Genomic DNA, 21,109 nt, shown 5'->3' with positions numbered 1-21,109 from the left:
TGGTAAAATATTCAATTTGGTTCACACCCACTAAAGTTGATCAGGAGCTTCCTGTGTATAAAATGCTGTTTTAGGTACTAAATAGGTTACAAAAATGAGCAAAAGCTCTCAAGCTGAGTTGGGGTTGAGGGAGGGAAGACTGCAACTTAAGGAAATAGCACTAGCACAGGAAAGGTATGAGCACACCATGAGGGGGCGGGGGCAGAAAAGACAGGTAGGGCCCTCTAAAGGGAGGAGGGCGGGGAAATGAGGAAATGGGTTCTAGGAGGGAGGGGCATCTGGGAAGAGCTACCAAGAGCCCATAGAATTCCAATACAACGGGGGTGGGGAAGGTGAGATCGTGTGCTGAGCAGAGGGAGTATCATAAGCAGAGGCAAGGAGGTGTGGAAAGCACAGAATGTGTTTAGGGTATAATCAAGTGTGCAGATGGACTGGAACTGGGGGCACAGCATCACCCCCACAACAGCCGCTGAGTACTTGCGGGAAGCAAATAGGACAGCTGGAGCCTGCTTGAGGCCGGGATGGGCAGGCCTGGGGTGGGAGTGCTGCCAGGCCGTCATCCGGGCACTCTGCCTCAGCCGAGTGCCTCAGCCGCGGTGGGGAGGGTGGGGGACGCCAGGGCTGCTGAGGCCACCCAGGGTGCGTCAGGTAATGGGGCCCCTGCAACTTTTCATTCAGAAAAGTCACATGATCAGAGCTGGGCTTCAGAAAGAGCAGAAAGAGAGCAAATGGGTTAACGGGGACCCAAAACAGCATGGTGGTGACTGGTATGGAATGAGCCCGAGTAGAAAAGACCCAGAACCATGGCAGCCTACCTGGGCCTATCTGGCGAACTCCCCCACCCCCGGACTTGTGTAATGAAATACAAAATGATCTACAAAATGTAAAAGCAAAACATCTGACTACATAATTGTTCTTCAAAAAAACCCATCTAATTTAAAATATGAAAATTCAACTCCATATTCTGCTTTCATTCCTTGAGAGCAGGATGGTGCAGGAGTCATGGACACAGCAAGAGTGCTCCTACTGACTCCCAGAGCTCACTTCAGGCCATCAGCCCCCAGGCAGGAGGGCAGCGTATTTTAGCACCCAAATGCCCAGTGGAAGCCCAGTGGAAAGGCTGGACCTGGAAGGCTTTCACCAGTGGGCAGCCATGGCGCTCTGGCGCCCTCAAGTGGCCACTAAGAGGTGGCAGCAGCGACAGGCTCCTGCTTCACAAACCACACAAGGGGACTCTGCCAAGCAATCCCTACACTGAGAGCAGGGATCTGATGCGGGATAGTCAGAAAAGAGCATCGTCTCTGCCACAGACACGAGGTAAATACCTATAAAATATTTTAAGTAAAAATCATTCCCCTCACCTTGAGCCCTCATATCTCCCGTTCCTCTCATATTCAGTTGGAAGCCTCAACGAACAGAATGCAGAAGCACAGAGAAATGGGAAAGAGAAAAGAAATCTTACAGACCGATACACGACCACCCACATACAAACACAGACGTCATAATATGAACAAATCCAAAGTACTTGGGGTCACCAGCCAACTCTTGTTCAGCTCGTAGTCTCCCAGGGGTGACCGGCCCAGGCCGCTGTTCTCTGTGCGAGCTGGCAGGCAGGCTGGGAGGCCGACCGCGCACCGGGCATCTCTGCCTGGCTCTGGAATTCGAGGTCTGCTGACTTTTTAATACCTCCCCCAAAGTGTAATGGTTTTTAACTAAAAGGAAATGAATTCTATCAGTTAAATCCTACATCCAACTACAAAATTTTCTGCCCGAGGAAAAATTTGGCAACTGGGAAGATTAAAATCACGGAGTGGAATTTCCCATAGGAGGAAAGCACTCTTCCCAGTTTTTGATAAAGAGCTCACGTTCACACAGCCTTTCAGTGACCCACTGATTTCATCAACATAGAAAAAAAAATCCATAGCCTGGCTTTCTGGACACATGGAGGCCAAATGGCAGATTTTCTACCTCATTATGTGTGTGTTGTTAGTCTCCTGACTCGTTATCATCAAAACATATTCACCTGGTAGGAATATGATTTCTTACAGTGCTTTAAGTAAAAGTAATGAGACACACTTTCTTCAGTGGTTGGTGGAAAGTGGCTTTTAGAATACTACTCTTCAACTCTCTGAAAATATTAAAGCATTTCTGCTCTACAGCTGCCCACATCTTAGTTTCTAAAAACCTCAAACTAAATGAGGCTGTAGGTTTGAATTTTATGCTTGTTTCCCCCATAAAAACATTAGGTAATTTCCCGGTCATTTTAAAGCCTTCTGCAGATTCAATCCTTCATGAAATAAAAAATGGCAACAGTTACCACTTACCTTCTGCATGCCTGAGGCCAACCATTAATTGTACATTAATATTACTGAACATTGCATTCTTCAAACAGAAGCATGCTAAGTGTTATTAGTATGAAGACAGAATTATTTGGATGCTAAATAATTCTACCAAAGAAAGACAATGCACAGAGCATGCACAGGCCTGTTGTTATGTGGGCGCCTGACAGAGTCAATCTACTTCTTTCCGAGGCTCCTTACAAAGAAGTAAGTATGTAGTTCTCAGCAGAAAGTTTAGTTTTTAAGAAACAAAACAAAACAAAACAAAAACAAGGCTAGAAAGCCAAACCTGATGTTAATTGCAGGAGCCATTTTGGGGTAAGGATTGAAAAATAATGTGTATATATAAATCCTACCTTTTGATAAACCTGAATGACATGTTTCTAAAAGAAATTAAGCCAAAAACAAAATTAACAAAAATGACTTGCACAAATTAAATAGAAAATCTAGTCAATTATAGAGAGAAAGAAAAACAACAAAACAGGGCTCCTCTTCTGTCCAATGAACGATGAAACAGTGACATTTGTTGAAAAAGTAAAATTACAGGTAATCGAGTACATTGATCTTTTAATTTTCTAGAAATATAAAAAAATCTGTCCTTGTAAGAAAAAATTTAGCAGTAAATATTGACATTAGCTGTAATTAAATTTAAAGGTTCTTCAGATGGATAGACTTTAAGATAATAAAATCCAACATTCCATGTCAAAGAAATGACAAGTCATGTGCAATATACTATAGTAATAAAGTAACATTTCTTGATTCTCTTCAGAATATTCTATGAACAAAAATCTCACCTTCTATACAACATTGAAAAGTTCATTTTAAAATGTTCAACCGTTAAGAGAACCATTACTTATTTCAGGAAGACGATTTAAACACTAACAGAATGTCTGTTACAGTGGTATCACATAAATCACTTCTTAATAAAACAGTAAGTTACTGCGGTTTAAAATGAAGTGGACTTTTCAGAGTTTTAGCAAAATGAATGGAAACAAAATGGTAACAACGGGGGTTTCATGTTTATGTTCTGTGTAATAAACTGGAATAACTGTATTTAGAAGTAACTTTGCTCATTAAAACTCAGGGAGATGCTGAGGTTGTACTGAACAGAATCTGACAAAAGAAATTCCAAACTACCCATCAGGCTTGTACGATCATGTGGTCAGCATTCCTGGGCGAGCGCAGGCTGGCCTTGTCAAACCATTTCTGAAACTTCCCAGTTCTGTGACTGAACACAGAATTCAGTCTGAGTGAATGAAGTAACGAATTCCGTGGATCGGTTTTTCTAATACTGGTAACTTTGACATTGCTTCAGATGCTGCCCAATTAAAAAACAGCTAACTACTGTAGGTAACACCCAACCACTTCATAATCAGATCAGAAGTGGTCCACAGAGGGGTTATATGCAGCAGAGAAGATCATGCATGTGACAGGATTTTGTAAATAATTAAGCACTACATAATAAGGCAGGATTATTCAAAAGATTATTTTAGTTGAAAATTGATTAAAAGGCCTTTTGGTATTTTCACTTCCCAATTTTCTGCCTGAGAAAGGTCAGGGTTATTGGTCAAGCACCCAACTGCTTTTCCTCGCTTTTTCAGCCACGAATCCCTGAGGTATAAAGAGGAGGAGCAGCGGGACTGAGGCTCTCTACTCCTGCCAGGCCCCGCGGACCAGCGCAAGGCACACAGAGGCACCTACATCATGCCTGGGCTGTTCTGCCTATAGGGTAGGAGTGACCCTGAGAACCCTAAGCAGGCCAGGCCTGGCCCCAGGAGAGGGAAGCCTTGCTCCTTCTGACTACAAATGGCTTCCGAGGTTGGAGAGCACACAGCTCTCCAAAGCCACACGTACCCAGGGCAGAGTCAGAGCCAAGAGCAGAACACAGGCTTCCTGGCGGTGGATCTCCTCCCGCCAGATCTGAGCAGGTCTCCGACGCAGCACCTGAGTGAGAACACCTGAGCCTCTTTTGGGCACCAGGACTCTGATCTTAGCATTTATTGTCAGGGCAGGATAAGCAGCTGACGCTGACAGCAGCAGCAAGAAGAAACGGACCACCGCTAAAGTACAGTAACCAGGGAAGACTACAGACCTCAGTTTGCAAACTTTAACAAACAGAAGACTACCTTTCTGTAAATCTTTCGGGGGGGGGAGAAATTGCCTGAAAATGTAAAGTAAGATGACCCCTGAGACTTTTTTTTTTAATTAAACCAAGAAATCTGTCTCCAATTTTAATTGAAATGCATGAAATACACTAAATCAGAGAATGAGGGACAAGGATTCCAGCCTGCACTATCCTTGACCGTTCTGTTCTGCAGGGCAGCACACGCAGTGTGCCCTGGAGGGCCTCTTCTGGAGGCACCTTTCTGGCTCAGCATTTTTTGGCTGTAGAATCTTCAACATGTGCCTTAAACTCTCTGAATCTCATCTCCAGCTTGTTCTACACAACAGTAAGAGTATCTACTACACAAGGTGGACGGTGGAGATGACGTGAGTATGTGAGAATGTGTTTGTACGTATGTGACACATGCATGTTTATCAATGAGAAACAAGTATAGCTCTATACATCTAAGGACGCTTATCTACCTTAACTTAGCACACAGGAAAAATACAGCACAGAGGCAACAATCAGGGGTGCCCAGCTGGCTCAGTAGGAAGAGCACGTGACTGCTGATCTTGGGGTTGTTGAGTCTGAGCCCCACGCTGGCGGTAGAGATTACTTAAAAATAACATCTTTTTTTTTTTTTTTAATGTTTATTTATTTTTGAAGGAGAGAGAGAGAGATTGAGAGAGAGAGAGAGACAGTGTCAGCAGGGAGGGGCAGAGAGAGAGAGGGAGACACAAAATCCGAAGCAGGCTCCAGGCTCCGGGCTGTCAGTACAGAGACTGATGTGGGGCTTGAACCCAAGAACTGTGAGATCATGACCTGAGCCAAAGTCAGACACTTAACTGACTGAGCCACTCAGGTGCCCCAAAGATATTTTAAGTTTATTTATGTATTTATTTTGAGAGAGAGAGAGAGAGAGAGCGAGCGAGCATGAGAGGGGAGGGGCCGAGAGAGAGGGGGACAGAGAATACCAAGCAGGCTCCATGCTGTCAGCACAGAGCCTGATGTGGGGCTCGAACTCACAAACCATGAGATCGTGACCTGAGGTGAGATCAAGAGTTGGATGCTTAACTGACTGAGCCACCCAGGTGCCCCGCCATCCCCCAGATTTTATTTCTAAGTAATTCCTTCACCTAACGTGGGGCCTGAACTCACATCCCCAAGATCAAGAGTCTCGTGCTCTACTGGGGTGCCTGGGTGGCTCAGTCGGTTAAGTGTCCGACTTCAACTCAGGTCACGATCTCACAGTCTGTGAATTCGAGCCCCGTGTCGGGCTCTGGGCTGACGGCTCAGAGCCTGGAGCCTGCTTCAGATTCTGTGTCTCCCTCTCTCTCTACCCCTCCCCTGTTCATGCTCTGTCTCTCTCTGTCTCAAAAATAAGTAAACGTTAAAAAAAAAAAATTAGAGTCTCGTGCTCTACTGACTGAGCCAGCCAGGAGCCCCTGACATATGTTTTACCTAAAGAGCCCATCATAGACCAAAGTGTAAAGACACAGAACTAGCTGACCTGTAACTAGATCTCAGACACACCTGACTGATGCATATCCCCTCTGCACTCAGGGCTCTTACAGGGCAAAATACCGTCGACATGAAGCTCAGTTGGGAAGGCAAACAGCCAGGTGAATGATACCAGGCTCCATCTCCTACCACCCAAGTTTTGGAAACAGATTCCATTTCAGCCTAGTCCATAATGAAGCAACTAGGGGACAGGGAGGCCTGGGACAGGCCATGGGATGAGCCTAAAACCAAGGAATGAATTATTCTGGGGTCAGCAGACTGTTCCTGGATTGAGCTCCCTGCTTCTTTTACTGGTCACGAGTGGGTGCCCCAAACTTGGCAAAGTCCTTTAGACCACTCTGCCCAGTTTGGAAAAGGGGGTCTCAGCAAAGGAGCCGAGAAGAGAACAAGAGGCCGCTGTAACTTCTGGCACCTATCTGGCCTCCAGCCGATGATAAGAGACATCAGAAGTCCTCCTAACTTGGTAGCCATGTCCTGACAATAAGCAGAGTACCCAGAGAAAGACTAAAAATACTAAAAGAACATAAAAATACTGGACGAATTAAGGAGACTGAAAATGCGGTATTTGGCTTACAGGTTAAATTCCAAAAATGGAAGGAAACACAGCAGGCAGCTGGTGAGCCACAGGGGGCGCCAGCTAGTTCAGGCTTGGAGAAGACCCCACTGTTGTTCTGAGTAAAATACAGATGAAAAGAGGGTCTGCAGCGGGCAAAGCGGCAGGATGCCTTGGACGTACTAATCCTCGGTGAAGCTCAGTGTCGAAGAAATCTCTCCTGGGAGTCCTGAAAGTGCAGGGGCCCTCAGTCTCCTGAGTGTGGGCCCAGCTGGCGGTGCCTCGGCCTATGTGTTTATGGTGCAAAGGGGCACTTCCTCCTCTCATAGCCATCAGTGATTCTAGGCCTTTGCAGCCTCCAGATGAGGTTATGGAAATAAAGTTCAAAACACTTCAAGGGAAAAAGTACCACATGAAGGATTTTATACACAAGCAGATTTACTAGATCTTGGTGAGAATAAATCGGGAATTTTATCCGCCAAACTGTACCGTTTAAGCAAGTTACTTTGTTCTTACTATAACTTACTGAGACCAAGAGAGAACAGTTTTTAAGATTTAGACCCTAAGAAGCTTAGTGCTCCTCAGAGATGCTGGCACGACATGAGAGAAGAGAGGTCTCTCTCCTCTGCGTCCAGGCTGGCCGCACAGCACACTGTCTTCCTCAGGGACGGCTTCCGAAGCGCCAGCTTACACTAAGCTGCAGTAACCATGCATGTGGGCAGATGTGTGATCAAGAGAACAGTAATTAAAGAGAACGACAACCTCCCAAGTGCTAGAGGGACTTCTGACGTCAGGAAGACTCTGAGCTCTGTAATTCCTATTCTAAAAGGTTTTAAAGTATAAAGTTCTATATATAAACCAGAAAAACACGAGCTAAAGACAAAGTGGACAGTATCTGGGCAGCCGTGTCACACGACAGAGAAGATGTTTCTCCTTTTGCTCTTACATTGGCTGCAAACAACCAGCACCACCTGGCACTTACCTCCTTGTGAGTTTTGAAGTTAATTTACTAAAAAGATTAGTGGAGCCTCGGCTCCGAGTCTGCGACAGTGGTGTGGCTTCGTGGGACAGGCTGGGCGAGGCAGGTGGGCCGTTATACGTGGCGGTCCGCCGCTCCCGGGGCTGCCCGTGGAAAGTGCTGCGGCTGGCGGTGCCCCGCGGGAAGCGGAGCCGGTCTGGGGTGGCTGCGCTGCTGACACTGTGCGTTGAAGCAACGGGAGTCCTCGGATCAGGAATAGTGCTAGTAGGGCAGAACAGAACAGACTCACTCTCACTGTCACGTGGTTGGCAAAAGCCCAGCTGTGTGGCAAACATGGCGCACGACAATCCACAATATCCCAAAAGACACCTTTTATCCTCAGTGGACAAAATCAGTTCTAATAAATCTAGACCCAAGGCGGTATTTTATAGAACTCAGGACCAAAAGGCAAGTTAAATAGGAAAGGGTATCAAATAGATGGCATATAATGAGACAGAGCCTCGTGGGGTTTAAGGGAATAGGTCGTACATATTTTCAAGGACAAGATTAACGCAGGGCAATTCTAGGACACAGAATGGCTAACTCAAGCTTTTTCCCTTTGCTTCCCTCCTCAAAGTGCTTATGTGCGAGAACCCTGCCCCTGTGAAAGAAAGAAACATGAAATGAACAGGCAACTAAAAAGTTTTAGAGACATACAAATGGCATGTTTCCTGTGAAATTCCACATGCTAAGAGCACTGTGAAGAGGAGGGGGATTTCTTCCGCCTTCTGTAGTATGCAAAGGCACAGACGACCAAGGACACCGTGAGACAGGATGTGCTTAACTAAAACCACACACAGGAAGAACACCTGTGGACAACAGACAGTAACACATCGCGGACTATAAAATCCACAGCACAGAATGAAGCAGCGGTGGGTACACATTAGTTTCATAAGGAATGTGCATTTTTCTTACACAGCCTCACATTTCCCTCCTTCACTGTCTATTGGAGGTAACATCATCGGAGGGGTGCCCATAGGCTGGCATGGACATCGACCTGATGTCTCACCCACTGAGGCAGGACTAGCTGCAGAAGCGAACACTTCTGTCAGGCTGGGAGGGGGGTTGGGATCAGGCAGAGGCAGAAACAACAATATGATGGCACAGTGACAGAAAAAGTTATCTGCTATTTAAAGCACACACCTTCCTCTTAACCTTGTTTTGAGGATTCTGTAGCAATTACTGACCTGTAGCTGCCTTTCCCCACCCCACCCCCCCGCAAATAAAGTAAAAGATTTATTAGCCTTTTAAAAAAGTGTTTATTTATTTTTGAGAGAGAGAGAGAGAGGCAGAGAGAAGGAGACACAGAATCCGAACCAGGCTCCAGGCTCTGAGCTATCAGCACACAGCCCGATGTGGGGCTCAAACTCACAAATTGTGAGATCATGACCTGAGCTGAAGTCTGACACTTAACTGACTGAGCCACACATGCGCCCCAAGCTATATTAGCTTTAAAGGTGGGGGGGGGGGGGGGGATGACATCTTACTTGTTTGAATATTTAGGTGAGGGGGCAGCGTTTTCTGAGCTGTGTACAAAATACAGCCTTTCCTAAAAGAGATGTCTCCATTCAAACTGAACTGGTTGAGTGAATCTATAATATGAGCACACCTTGCTTTCAGCCTGTTCTCCAAACACACAGACATATTTTAAATGGACTAGTAAAATGACACATATAGTAATTAGTTGCTATTTATCAAAGTGTCCTATGCTGTTTCAAGATAGATGAGAATCTTCCTACGCAAAGGACATTCACTTCTTTATAAACAACAGTCAAAATTCTTAAGGGGTCAACAGAACCCCTTTTTTCAAGTCAGGAAAACTATTAAGAGTAAATTAACTGTTTGCAGACAGAGAAAAAGAATGATGGACATGGCTGGATGCCTGCAGCTTCCCCCCGGCACAGAGAGACGAGCCGCGCCCTGGCCACTCTGCTTTAATTCCAGCTCAAGTCATCTTGCCCTTGGAGCTCCGAAGAGGCAGTTTCTCTCCTTGGAGGAGAGCCGGGGACTCAGGACTCGGATCCCGTGTGTCAGTCTGCATATACGCCCCCACCTCTACCCCAGGGTCTCTGCACCTCTCCCCTTCTCTCCCACACGGACCTATACCTCAGTGCCTGTCTTGGCTACACACTTCCCAACCTGTCCAACATATAGCCATGAACGTCCCCAAATGCAAACCTGACCTTGTCACTCATCAACTTACAGTCTTTCAAAAGCATGCTGCATCTTCAGGACAGACTTCAAATTCCTCACCCTGGCATCCCGGTCACACCCTCAGGTACCCACAGCCCAGCGGCGCCAAGCTGTATCTCCAGGTTCTACCTTCTACTGTCACCTCTGGGACTTGACTTTCTGGAGCTCCTAATGATGTGCAATCCCTTGGTCATGCATCAGGTCAAATAACTTTCACAGGAACTATTCTCTGTGCCTGGAGTGCAGGCACCTATTTTCATCAAAATTCAACCCAGAGGTCACCCTCTCCATGAAGTCATCTCCATGAAGTCATCCTCTCCCATCAGGAGTTTATCATTCCCATTTTGTACTGAGTATGTGCCCCTGCCACCCTGTGCTACCCCAGTGACTTTTCCCTGATAGAGTGTCCTGGAAGCGTGGTGCTCAATGAATGCTCTCCCGAGAAGTTAATGAACTGGAGTTCTTACAGTCCTGACATTGGGGGGAGGATGGGCACTTTATAATAAATTGCTCAAGATTTGTGTGTCCCTGCATTTCTGTTTGAGAATTCTGTCTTCTGACTTGGGAGAATGGCTCTAATATAGTCCAAGAACTGAAAAGGAGTACCTTATAAAGATAAAAAGAGATTCAGTTTTGTGTTTTTGCCACTCGGCACCTACTTTTTATCCTGTGGCAACGACACTTGAATTCTGCTATTAGGGAAGCAAGTTCCTAGGCTCTGGATGTCAATGACTCCACCCCAGGGTTTCCCAGCCACCCTGGTCAGTGACAGACTTAGAGACAGGCACATGGCCAAAGCCAGACCAACACAGACCCAGAGATAGCTGCAGGGGTTCTGTCTGAGCAGAGCTGAGTGTGGGAAGATGCCAAGTCTGATGCTGTGAGCCCAACAGGGGAACCACTACAGAGGAAGCAGAAGTAGGAGATGGACCCTGACTCTATTCCTAGACATTTTTAGTTCTAGGAAATCAAATATGCCCTTTTGAATTTAAGCTTGTTTGGACTGGGTTCCTGTGACGCAGCACAGAGTCCTAAATGATTCAACTCTTTTTTTTTTTTTAATATTTATTTTTTGGAGAGTACAAGTGGGGGAGGGGGCAGAAAGGAGACAGAAGAATATGAAGCGGGCTCTGCACTGATGGGCTGACAGCAACGAGCCCCATGTGGGGCTTGAACTCACAAACTGCGAGACCATGATCTGAGCTGAAGTCGGATGCTCAACCGACTGAGCCACCCAGCTGTCCCTTCAACTCTGTTTAAAGACTAGTCAAGTGCAGTAGTGAGAAGTAAGGAGAAAGAGTAGAACAAGGAATGATTCAACTATCTGAAGAAAGGCTTGCTAGTTTCTTATACACAGACATACATACATATATGTAAATACATACTTTATTTTTTAAGAAGTTACATTACAGCTATTATGACTGTCTTTTGTGCTCTATTACCTGCTTAGGGCAGGTCAAGTGTCAATATGCTTGATGCCTCTGACCAGCTGCTGACATTCTCTTGCCCACATTAGAAGCTGGGATCAACGGGTGCATTAAAAGCAAGGGAAGAAGGGAAGACAGGGTTATCTGTTTCCTTCCCTGGAGAATACAAAAGATCCCAAAGACTCAGAAGAAGGCAAGGGCTTTTCGTCAGCATATAGAGCAGAAGACGCTTGATCTACTCCTCCTGAGACACACTGCTTTGTAGGCTGCCCAGCACAGGCAAGATCCACAGGGCAGAGAAGCATAGCAAGACCGGACAGACACTTCACAGCAAAGAAACTGACCCTTCTCAGAGACCTTCCTAAAAAGGAAGTGTAAATTGATATTTTCATTATAAATTATTAAGTTTTTTGACACAATAATCCTAAATGCAATTAAATGAATTATTTTAGAAACTTAATCCTAACTGCTTTGTACTTATGTCTATCTTTTTTCTAAAATTCTAATCCACTTACGGTGACTAAAGGACAGGTATTTTCTACTTTTTCAAATGTTTATTTATTTTGAGAGAGAGGGAAAACGCACACATACAAGCAGGGGAAAGACAAGAGAGAGAGAATCCCAAGCAGGCTCTGTGCTGTCAGCGTGGAGCCCAACATGGGGCTCGACCCCACGAATTTTGAGATCATGACTTGAGCCGAGACCAAGAGCTGGATGCTTAACCAACTGAGCCACCCAGGCTCCCCAAGGACAGGTATTTTCAATTTGACAGGACATCTCTCCCACAGCAGAACATTCTGACATGAAATGTTCTGGGTGCTGATTCAAACTATACTCAGTGACTGGGAAAAAGCAAAATTAAAAGTAAAGATACATGTGTGAACTGTGATCACACTTTCTCTGCTCAATCCCTGTGCCTTGATGCATGACAAATGGATAAAATAATAGAGCCATTTTACACTTATAAAATCTTATCTAGAATATCAAATGCCTAAAATTTATTTGAAAAGATTCTGTTGGGGCGCCTGGGTAGCTCAGTCAGTTGAGTGTCTGATTTCAGCCCAGGTCATGATCTCATGGTTTATGAGTTTGAGCCCCAACGTCGAGTTCTGTGCTGCGCTGGCAGGGTGGAGTCTGCTTGGGATTCTCTCTTTCTCTCTGCCCCTCCCCAACTTGCATGCTCTCTAAAAATAAACTTAAAAAAAGATTCTGTTCTGTTGTGCTTTATTATAACCATATCACACTCCTTCTTCGGGGGTATTCAAATGAATACATTTTCAACAGTCTTTTTTTTAAACAGTCTTCTGTAACTATCTAGAAGCATATGAAAAAGCAGGGCAGAGTCCATGTTATTTGTGTCGGTTAGCAAAATTACTAAGTCAAAAAGTCAGTGTAAACTCAGAAAATTTTTTACATTCCCATCAGAATGGTTTATTACCAGTACTTCGATAAGCTAGTTTTTTGTTAAGCATTGTGTGTCAGTGCCTGTGCTCAGTGGTTTAAGACTCATTATAAAAACCTACGTGATTCTGACAGAATCTTACAACTGACGATGTAATTACACTTTCTCATGCCTACTTTATACTGACTGTTAGTCAATTTGAAATTGGGCCATCTTCAGAGTCTGCCATCAAAAGAAGGTAGAATAATTATACCAGAACATGTAGCAGAAAATAAGCTGGACTTCAGCATGCCTGGTGTCAAAACAACAGTCTTCCTTAGAAAACTACTCACATGTGCTCAAGCCAAAGCAAGTTTACCAAAACTTGTAACTTCTGTCCCTTAAACAACACTGATTAGCATTATTTTTCATACAGTGAGGCTGATAAACAGCACTAGTAAGAATCAACGCATAAAATTAATTTTAAAATGAAAAAAATGATCACATGGCCGGTGGCGAGGCTTGAAAACCTCATCTTGTGCTCACTGCTCACAGCAGGATTCTGAAGACAGCTGAAAACCAGCTTGTTTGGGGCACGTACAGCCTTTGGTTGTAAACATGCATAGTTTTCACTAGCATGATCATGCTTATAGTGGAATTCTGTATAAACATACACACACACACACACACACACGAAAAAAAATCCCACATATTTACGGTTAAACATGAAACGAATGTCCTTTCAGAAGTTAACATGGACCCCGGCATCTGCAGCTCACCAGTATTTAAAGAATAAGAGATCCATATGAGAGAGGAGAAAGCAGTAATTTCCCTAAGAAGTCATCTGTGCACAGAGAAGGTCCAGTGCATTGAATTTACCTTTCAGCATCTATTTCACAGGTGAAAAAAGTCACATTTCGTGCTCTGAGAGTAAAAAATATGACTACTTTGGCATTCACGCCCTCCAATAATTTTCCACAGTTCTTCCATTAACTTGTATGACAGAAAAAGAAAATCTAGAGATTATAAAAATTAAGGGCCCAATCTTGTGTGGTTTGGCACCGAGGCTCTGTTTGGCTAAAGATAGAAACAACATTTTCAAAAGCAAAGCGTTTAAGTGACTGAAGCTAATGAAAGCGGTGAGGCCTAGGTTGGGATAAGGAGGACTCAGCTCAATAGGGAAGGTGTCGGCAGGGAGGACACAAGGGTAATGACTCCAAAAAAATCAGAGAATTCTTCAAACTCTTTCCAAAGAGCGAACTGGATAACTGCAGGAAGGAAGGGTTAGAAGAGCATGTGCACACACACAAACACAAGCCGGGTAGCAGAGAGCAGATCTTCATCCTTAACGGCCTTTTTAAAAAGTTTGACCCTGAGGGGCACCTGGGTGGCTCAGTCAGTTAAGCGACAGACTTCAGCTCAGGTCATGATCTCACGGTTTGTGGGTTCGAGCCCCATGTCAGGCTCTGTGCTGCCAGCTCAGAGCCTGGAGCCTGCTCCGGATTCTGTGTCTCCCTCTCTCTCTGTCCCTTCCTTGTTTGCACTCTGTCTCTCTTTCTCTCTCTCAAAAATAAACATTAAAAAAAAAAAAAAAAAAAAAAAAAGTCTGACCCTGAACTTCAGAGAATTGTACTTTCAAAAAAAATTTTTTTTTAACCTTTATTCATTTTTGAGAGACAGAGAGAGAGGAAGCGTGAGCAGGAGAGGGGCAGAGACAGAGGGAGACACAGAATCCGGAGCAGGCTCCAGGCTCTGAGCTGGCAGCACAGAGCCCAACGCGGGGCTCGAACCCATGAGCTGTGAGATGACCTGAGCCAAAGTCAGACCCTAAACCAACTGAGCCACCCAGGCGCCCTGAGAATTGTACTTTCAAAGTTCAAAAGGCATCTGACAGAAGAGCTGAACAACTTAGAAGAATTTCCAAAAGAAAGAAGAATCATGAAACAACATTCATATTAGAAACTCCTAATTAAGTCTCCTACTGATATCCTCTTGAACTAGATGAAATTTGGTAGACTTGAGAATGTAACTAATAAAAGAAACTTTACTAGAGAATAAACTATCCTATTAGAAGATAAATATACCAATCATATTTGTAAGCTATCTAGCACAGCTACTATAATATACTCAAGTTATTAATAGATTTTAATCATAAAGAAAAGGTGTTAAAACAAGCACACAAATAGGAATCAGACAAGAGAGCACTAGAATGCAATTATTTCTAAAAATGCTCTGAAAAATCAACATCATCTTCCACAATAAGCTTTTACCTTCATGTCAAATTCAGAGTTCAGTGGTGTATGGAAGAGAGAAATTATAAACAGTCTGGTTTTAAGGATGAAAAAGGAAAGAAGAATTTTTGTTCAGGCTGTCACAGAAGTTAGTGATCAAACATTTGACTAGTGAGATCTAAAAGGAACAGAAACCATACAACGCAATATCAGAGAGTAAATGTCAGAAAAAAGAAACCATTTTGATGTCACACATGGGACAAGTGACGAGACCAGACAATGTTCAAGTTAGGGGGCCAAGGGACGATTAGAGATGGCAGGAATTACTTTATGGATTTCTACCACAGAACTTTAACTGGTTGCTGTAGCTTTATCTCACCCTTTGAATTTAATTTATACACTATTCTTACCAAAAGGAAGAAGGAAAATCCACGCCTGCCTGAGAAATTTGTCCATACAGAATACATTTACTCCACCAATCTCAACTTCTCTTTTTTCCCTCCCCACAAACTATGGTCTTTGGACCTACTTAATCCCACTCAGCTTTTTTATTTTTAAAATTTTTATTATTTTTTTTAGTAAACATTTTTTTTTACACATATATATTTATTTTGAGAGACAGAGTAAGAGAGAGAGTGCACGCCTGCATGCGGGAGAGGGGCAGAAAGGGAGAGAGAATTCCAAGCAGGCTCCACACTGTCAGTGTAGAGCTCATAAACAGTGACATCATGACCTGAGCCAGAATCAAGAGCCAGATGCTTAACTGACCGAGTCACCCAGGTGCCCCAAGACTTTTTTATTATTTTTAGGTAATCTCTATGCCCAACATGAGGCTTGAATTTACAACCTTGAGATCAAGAGTCACATGCTCCACTAAATGGCCAGCCAGGTGCCCCCACCCCCCCCCCACCTTATTTATTTGGTAACCCTAACAAAGTTGTTTGCATGATATAATTCTCTCCTTATTGACATATTACTTTATTTGTATTTTAAACTGTACTTACCCTATGTGTGCCTGCTTCCCTGCCAGATTAAAATGAAAATCATCCAGAAGACTACTCTCTACATCTTCCTGGGGTTCTCAAGTGTGTCCAAGGTGGAGACTGTGTTACTGCTTGTCCCCTTGGCTCTTCTGGCAGACTGCTGGCCTGTTACTGAGGCTCACTCACCCTACCTCACACTGTCCTCTAGAGGCACGGCCCCCTGCACCTCAGGTCCTTATCCCTCCCCGCTCTACCCTTTGTTCAAGTTATTACTGTACACAGCATAATACACATTTCCCTATTTGCTATTCTGTAATGACACCACCGCTTCAGATCTGTGTCCTGCGGGAAAGCTCTCTGGTTTAACCCAACCCTTTCGGCCATCACACGCAGCCTGCCAGGAGGACAGGCTCTGGACAGTAAAAGGAATTTGGAAGTCTAGTATCTCACTAAAAAATCTGCACTTAAATTTAACTTACCGTGAAGAACACTTAACGATTATCATCTGAATTTTGATTCTAAAAACTAAGAAGTAACTTCCATTTCTTTTGCGAAAAACAAATTTTCTTGCAAACAGGTAAAATTTCATACCTTTCTTTCCCATTCTGAATTACTGAATGTCTGTCGGCTGTAGTTCTTTCACTGCAGACGTAAGTATTGCGCCGTGTCATTCCACCAGCTGCTGTATTACTCTATAAAAAAGGGGGGCCCATTTTTGTCTTAAACCATTTAGAAATAAGTATAGTACAATGAGAAAAAAATTCTTACCTAAATACACACAATTTAATCCTTATTTTTAAATTTATTTGTAATGCTTATTTATTTTTAAGGAAGAGCACATGTGTGCACACGAATGGGGGAGGGGCAGGGAGAGAGGGAGACTCAGAATCCGGAGCAGGCTCCAGGCTCCGAGCTGTCAGCACAGAGCCTGACACAGGGCTTGAACCCAGGGACCATGAGATCATGACCTGAGCCGAAGTTTGGACACTTAACTGACAGAGCCACCTAGGTGCCACTGGAGACTGAATTTAAATTGTAGGGCTATGACATGACAAACCAATTTTATGGGATTAGAAAGCCAATAAAAAACCTTTTCACAGGATGCCTGGGCAGCTCAGTTAAGGAACCGACTCTGGATTTCGGCTCAGGTCATGATCTCACAGTTCATGAGTTCTGGCCCCACAGTGGGTTCCGCACTGACAGTGATTGTGGAGTCTGTCTGAGATTCTCTTTCTCCCTCTCTCTGCCCCTCCCCTGCTCACAGGCTTGCGCGTGCTCTCTTGCTCTCTCTCAAAAGAAACATTATTAAAAAACAAACAAAAACAAAACCAAAAACACCTTTCACACAGGGTTTACTCTGATAGAACGCAAGGTCAGAGGATGGAGCAGACAAAACCCTTTGACCTCTGTCATGAGCTCCTATCCCCAGAACGGCACATACAAAAGCCTCCTAAAAGCAGCAGCAGAGCTTCTATGTGGGTCCCTCACTCTGGGTTTTTTTTTTTTTTTTTTGAGGTAGAGGGAGGGCTGTGTCATTGTTAACTTTGCAGGAAAAAAAAATGTGGTCACAGAATATCCCTAAGACTGTATATTCTCTGCAAATTCTTTCTAGAATTACTTCAGGAGTGCTAAGAATAAGAATTACTTTATTAGGTCAGATAGAACACATTTCAATTCACAGAAAAGTTCCTGAAACTAAACAGACTTTAACAAATACTACCTATTTAAAGGGGAGATTTGTTAAGGATACAGATTAAGAGATGGACTCAGATCAGCAATATAATTTTAGGCAAATACTAACTTTTCTTCATTTTTTCCACCTTAAAATTTAGCTAGTACATGCAAAAACATTTGGCACAGTCCTTGGCACAAGGTAAGGACTTGGTCAAATGTTCTTTATTGTCAGAGCCCTTTGAAGATGCACACCACATCCTTGGCCCTCAGGCAAGCAGATCTCCCAGAGTCCTGCACAGAGCCCGTTAGGCATCTTCTGTCTGCGGTTTCTTGTCTGCACTGTCATCATTTGGTTTTATTTCCTCAGACTATGAGGCATTTCTATTTCTCAGGACCTGATACAACCTAAAGCTCAGATGTTTGTGGAATAACCGGAAACAGCCCTTGACACAAAAGATCGGGTCACTAATCTAGTGGGATGGGGTGCAGCAAGAAACCCCTTCAACACAGGTATTGAAAGTGATCTCTACAGGTGGGAGACTGGGCATGGTGGCCCGGTGGGGACAGCACTGCAGGTAGTTGAGAACACGGAGTAAAATGTCTAGACCACCCTAACCCTACAATCTTAGGAATGCTCTACGGTTTAACAATACTTACACTAGGGACAGTAGAGCTTTTCTTGCGTTCAGGAATGTCAGCCTTATTGGGATTACTTGCATTCCCAAGCATGGGGCTGGCTGGAGCAGTTCCCTTTCCTCCGACAGCACTGCCGCTTGTTTTCCGGGAAGGAATTCCGTCTTCTTTGAGGTCACTATCTGCAGTGCTGGTCTGACTCCTTTTTGGATACGCCACAACTGAAGGAATAGCTGGTCCAGCTAAAATAAAACAGTTTACTTTTTAAAAGCCAGAATATAGTTTTATATTTTAGTCTGTGAAAACAAACGTATTTAATAAGATGACCCAAGACTGCTATCATCTAAGAAAATACAAGACAGTAAAATCCCGTAAGAGATTTCCCACCATGTATAATGTCCTTCCTTATACAATGAATTCAATTTTGAAATTTCACTTTTGTCCCTTTCTATCGAAAAATTAAAAAAAAAATATTAGTAAGTTTGTATAGTACTTGTGCTTCAGAAATACCTTCAGGGAGAGTTGTCCACTGAAACAATCTCTAGAGTGTTACTGTACAAATAACAAACTAAGCGGGTGCATGTGTATCATGGCAGCGTGAACGACTTCACCTGGTACATCTGAGGGAACCTCAGTTATCCTTTTTTGTACACGAGATGCGTTCACCTTTTGGAACAGAACGGTACAGACTTATGGGTCATTACTTCTGAAGTGTTATCCTGGATCTTTTGTAAAGCATTCAGAATCTTCTAGATAAACAGGAATTTGAGTAGACAGGGAAAGGTGACACAGGCAGAGGAAAGCACGTTCCTCATGCAAGCGACAGGGAGGAAAGAAGGCAGAGGTTCCCAATCACACCCCACCCCAGGAGGAGTGTGCCTAGGTACATCCTGGATGGGCAATTAACCGATACCCTACAAAATAGCATCAGGAGAGTCTGATGGCAGCACAGGAAATTTGGAGTTCAAAGCATTTTGGAAATGAACAAGCTCATATATAACTCATATATTCATTATGTATATTGTCCAGCGGTCATCTTCAAGAATGGCACCAAATGCTCATCATTTATAGTAGAAGAGACTGTATATGTTAGGTGTACTAAAAAGGGGTTGGGGTGGGGTAGAAGAAAACTACTTTTTGGACAAAATCTAAATGGTAAATCTATTTGGAACTGAATTAAAAGTAAACAAAAGTTTGTTTTTATTTATGGGAGGGAAAAAAACTAAGCTTCCAGTTTGGGAAATTTACCACATAAAACAAAGAATTAACCAAGCATGCGTGATACTACCCTTAACACTTATCTTTCTTTGCAAAATCATGAGGCAGCTAAGGACATCCTGCACTTTCAGGGTTACTGCTGATCTGCTCTGAAACTTGGCTCACACCGCATGGTCTCACCAGAGCCACTTGCGTCCGGGGCAAGTTGGGCTCCAACGCACATTTACCACCTGGTTGGTAAATCCGGGCCAACACCAGTCACGCCAGAGCAGTCCTGTCCCGAGGACTGTGTGGACTGCCTTTGCCAGCACAGCCACCTCCTCCACCGTGGCCTCCAGCTCCCTAAACCCTGGTAATCACTGGTCTGGTCTCCATCCCTCATTCTCTCCTTTCCAGAATGTTACATGAATGGAATCAATTTCATAACACCTTTTGAGGTTTTTTTCCATTCTGTGTAGTTCCTTTGAGATCTATGCAAATGGTTGCACCTATCAATACTTTGTTCCTTTTTATTGCTGAGTAGTGTTCCGTGATGTGGCTGTCTCACAGAGAAATGTGATTTTTATGTAGTCAAACTTGGTAAACGTGTCTTTTCTTTTTTTTTTTCTTTTTTTTTTTTTTTAATTTTTTTTTTCAACATTTTTTATTTATTTTTGGGACAGAGAGAGACAGAGCATGAACGGGGGAGGGGCAGAGAGAGAGGGAGACACAGAATCGGAAACAGGCTCCAGGCTCCGAGCCATCAGCCCAGAGCCTGACGCGGGGCTCAAACTCACGGATCGTGAGATCGTGACCTGGCTGAAGTCGGACGCTTAACCGACTGCGCCACCCAGGCGCCCCAACGTGTCTTTTCTTTCATGACTATTAGCGTTGGGGTTTCAGTCAGAACGACCGTCACTAGTCCACGTTACAACGCGAAAAGCAAATTATCTCGTGTTTTCTTTGATTATTTCCATGTTTTTCACATTTCCATCTTCATTCCAAGTGGAACCCACCCTTGTGTAAGATGTGAGAAATGGTACGGATTTATTTTTTTCTGATCACTACCAAACTGCCCCAGGGCCCCAGAGTAATAAGCCAGTGATTCTTTACTTTTTTTCCCCCTAAGACAAAGAACGTTTTGAAAATCGAACGAATATCACCTTTCCTAGAAAAATATGTGCACACATCCCAGGGGTTCACACCTGGGACCCAAATTAAGAACCACAGATAAAAGTTAAGGTATACTTTCATAGAACCAGGCCTATATAAACAGCTGGCATCTGGAAGGAGGAAACAAGGGGAGAAGGAAGAGGAAGGACAAGCTGAAAGCAGGGTTAGCTGCAGGCTCGTCTGCCTTTACTTGGTACCAAGTGAGTGTGCTTTACTAGACATTGCATTTGGAATCTACCTCATTTTTAGCCCTTAAAACTACACAGCCAGAGGTATAACAAAATCTTTCCTTTGCTGACCACCATCTTCATCCCCATAAAGAATAAAAAACAACAACAACACAGAATTGGGTGACTTTCTATATATACTTGGATTTCTGGAAATATTCTTTTTATGAAAATTTTTTGGTACTATTTTTTCTTTTTTTTTTTTTTTAAGTAGGCTCCGTGCCCAACATGGGGCTCGAACTCACAATTCTGAGATTAAGAGCTGTGTGCTCCACTAATGGAGCCAGCGAGGTGGCTTTCATGAACTTTTTACTATTAGAGGCTCCAAGAAGGAATGATCGTTATCATCACACAAAGAGCACTCCCTGAGGCAATCAGTGGGTCAGTGGGCAGAGCCACGGGACCTGGCCCCTGAAGTCCGGGCATGCTGCCACAGGTACTCCCACATCCTTGTA

At 43.8% G+C, this 21,109-nt stretch overlaps 1 protein-coding gene across 15 annotated transcripts in view; it reads right to left on the bottom strand.

Moving 5' to 3' along the window:
• The window catches only part of MARK3 (microtubule affinity regulating kinase 3), a 113,684-nt gene that overhangs the window by 2,113 nt on the left and 90,462 nt on the right, over positions 1-21,109 (bottom strand). For 12 of the 15 annotated variants that reach the window (XM_042944390.1, XM_042944388.1, XM_042944391.1 and 9 more), the window contains 5 exons: positions 18,082-18,299; positions 16,342-16,442; positions 7,500-7,757; positions 2,696-2,722; positions 1,362-1,406 (listed from right to left, as the gene is read on the bottom strand). In XM_042944390.1, the coding sequence (XP_042800324.1) occupies positions 1,362-1,406; positions 2,696-2,722; positions 7,500-7,757; positions 16,342-16,442; positions 18,082-18,299 (649 nt within the window). The remainder of the gene's footprint in view (positions 1-1,361; positions 1,407-2,695; positions 2,723-7,499; positions 7,758-16,341; positions 16,443-18,081; positions 18,300-21,109) is intronic. The other 3 variants (XM_042944392.1, XM_042944393.1, XM_042944389.1) reach the window with 2 other exon arrangements.

The sequence above is a fragment of the Panthera leo genome, chromosome B3, assembly GCF_018350215.1.
Source record: "Panthera leo isolate Ple1 chromosome B3, P.leo_Ple1_pat1.1, whole genome shotgun sequence".
Classification (NCBI taxonomy): Eukaryota; Metazoa; Chordata; class Mammalia; order Carnivora; family Felidae; genus Panthera; species Panthera leo.
The sequence above is the reverse complement of the archived record's forward strand: the minus strand, read 5'-3'. Positions and strand labels throughout refer to the sequence as shown.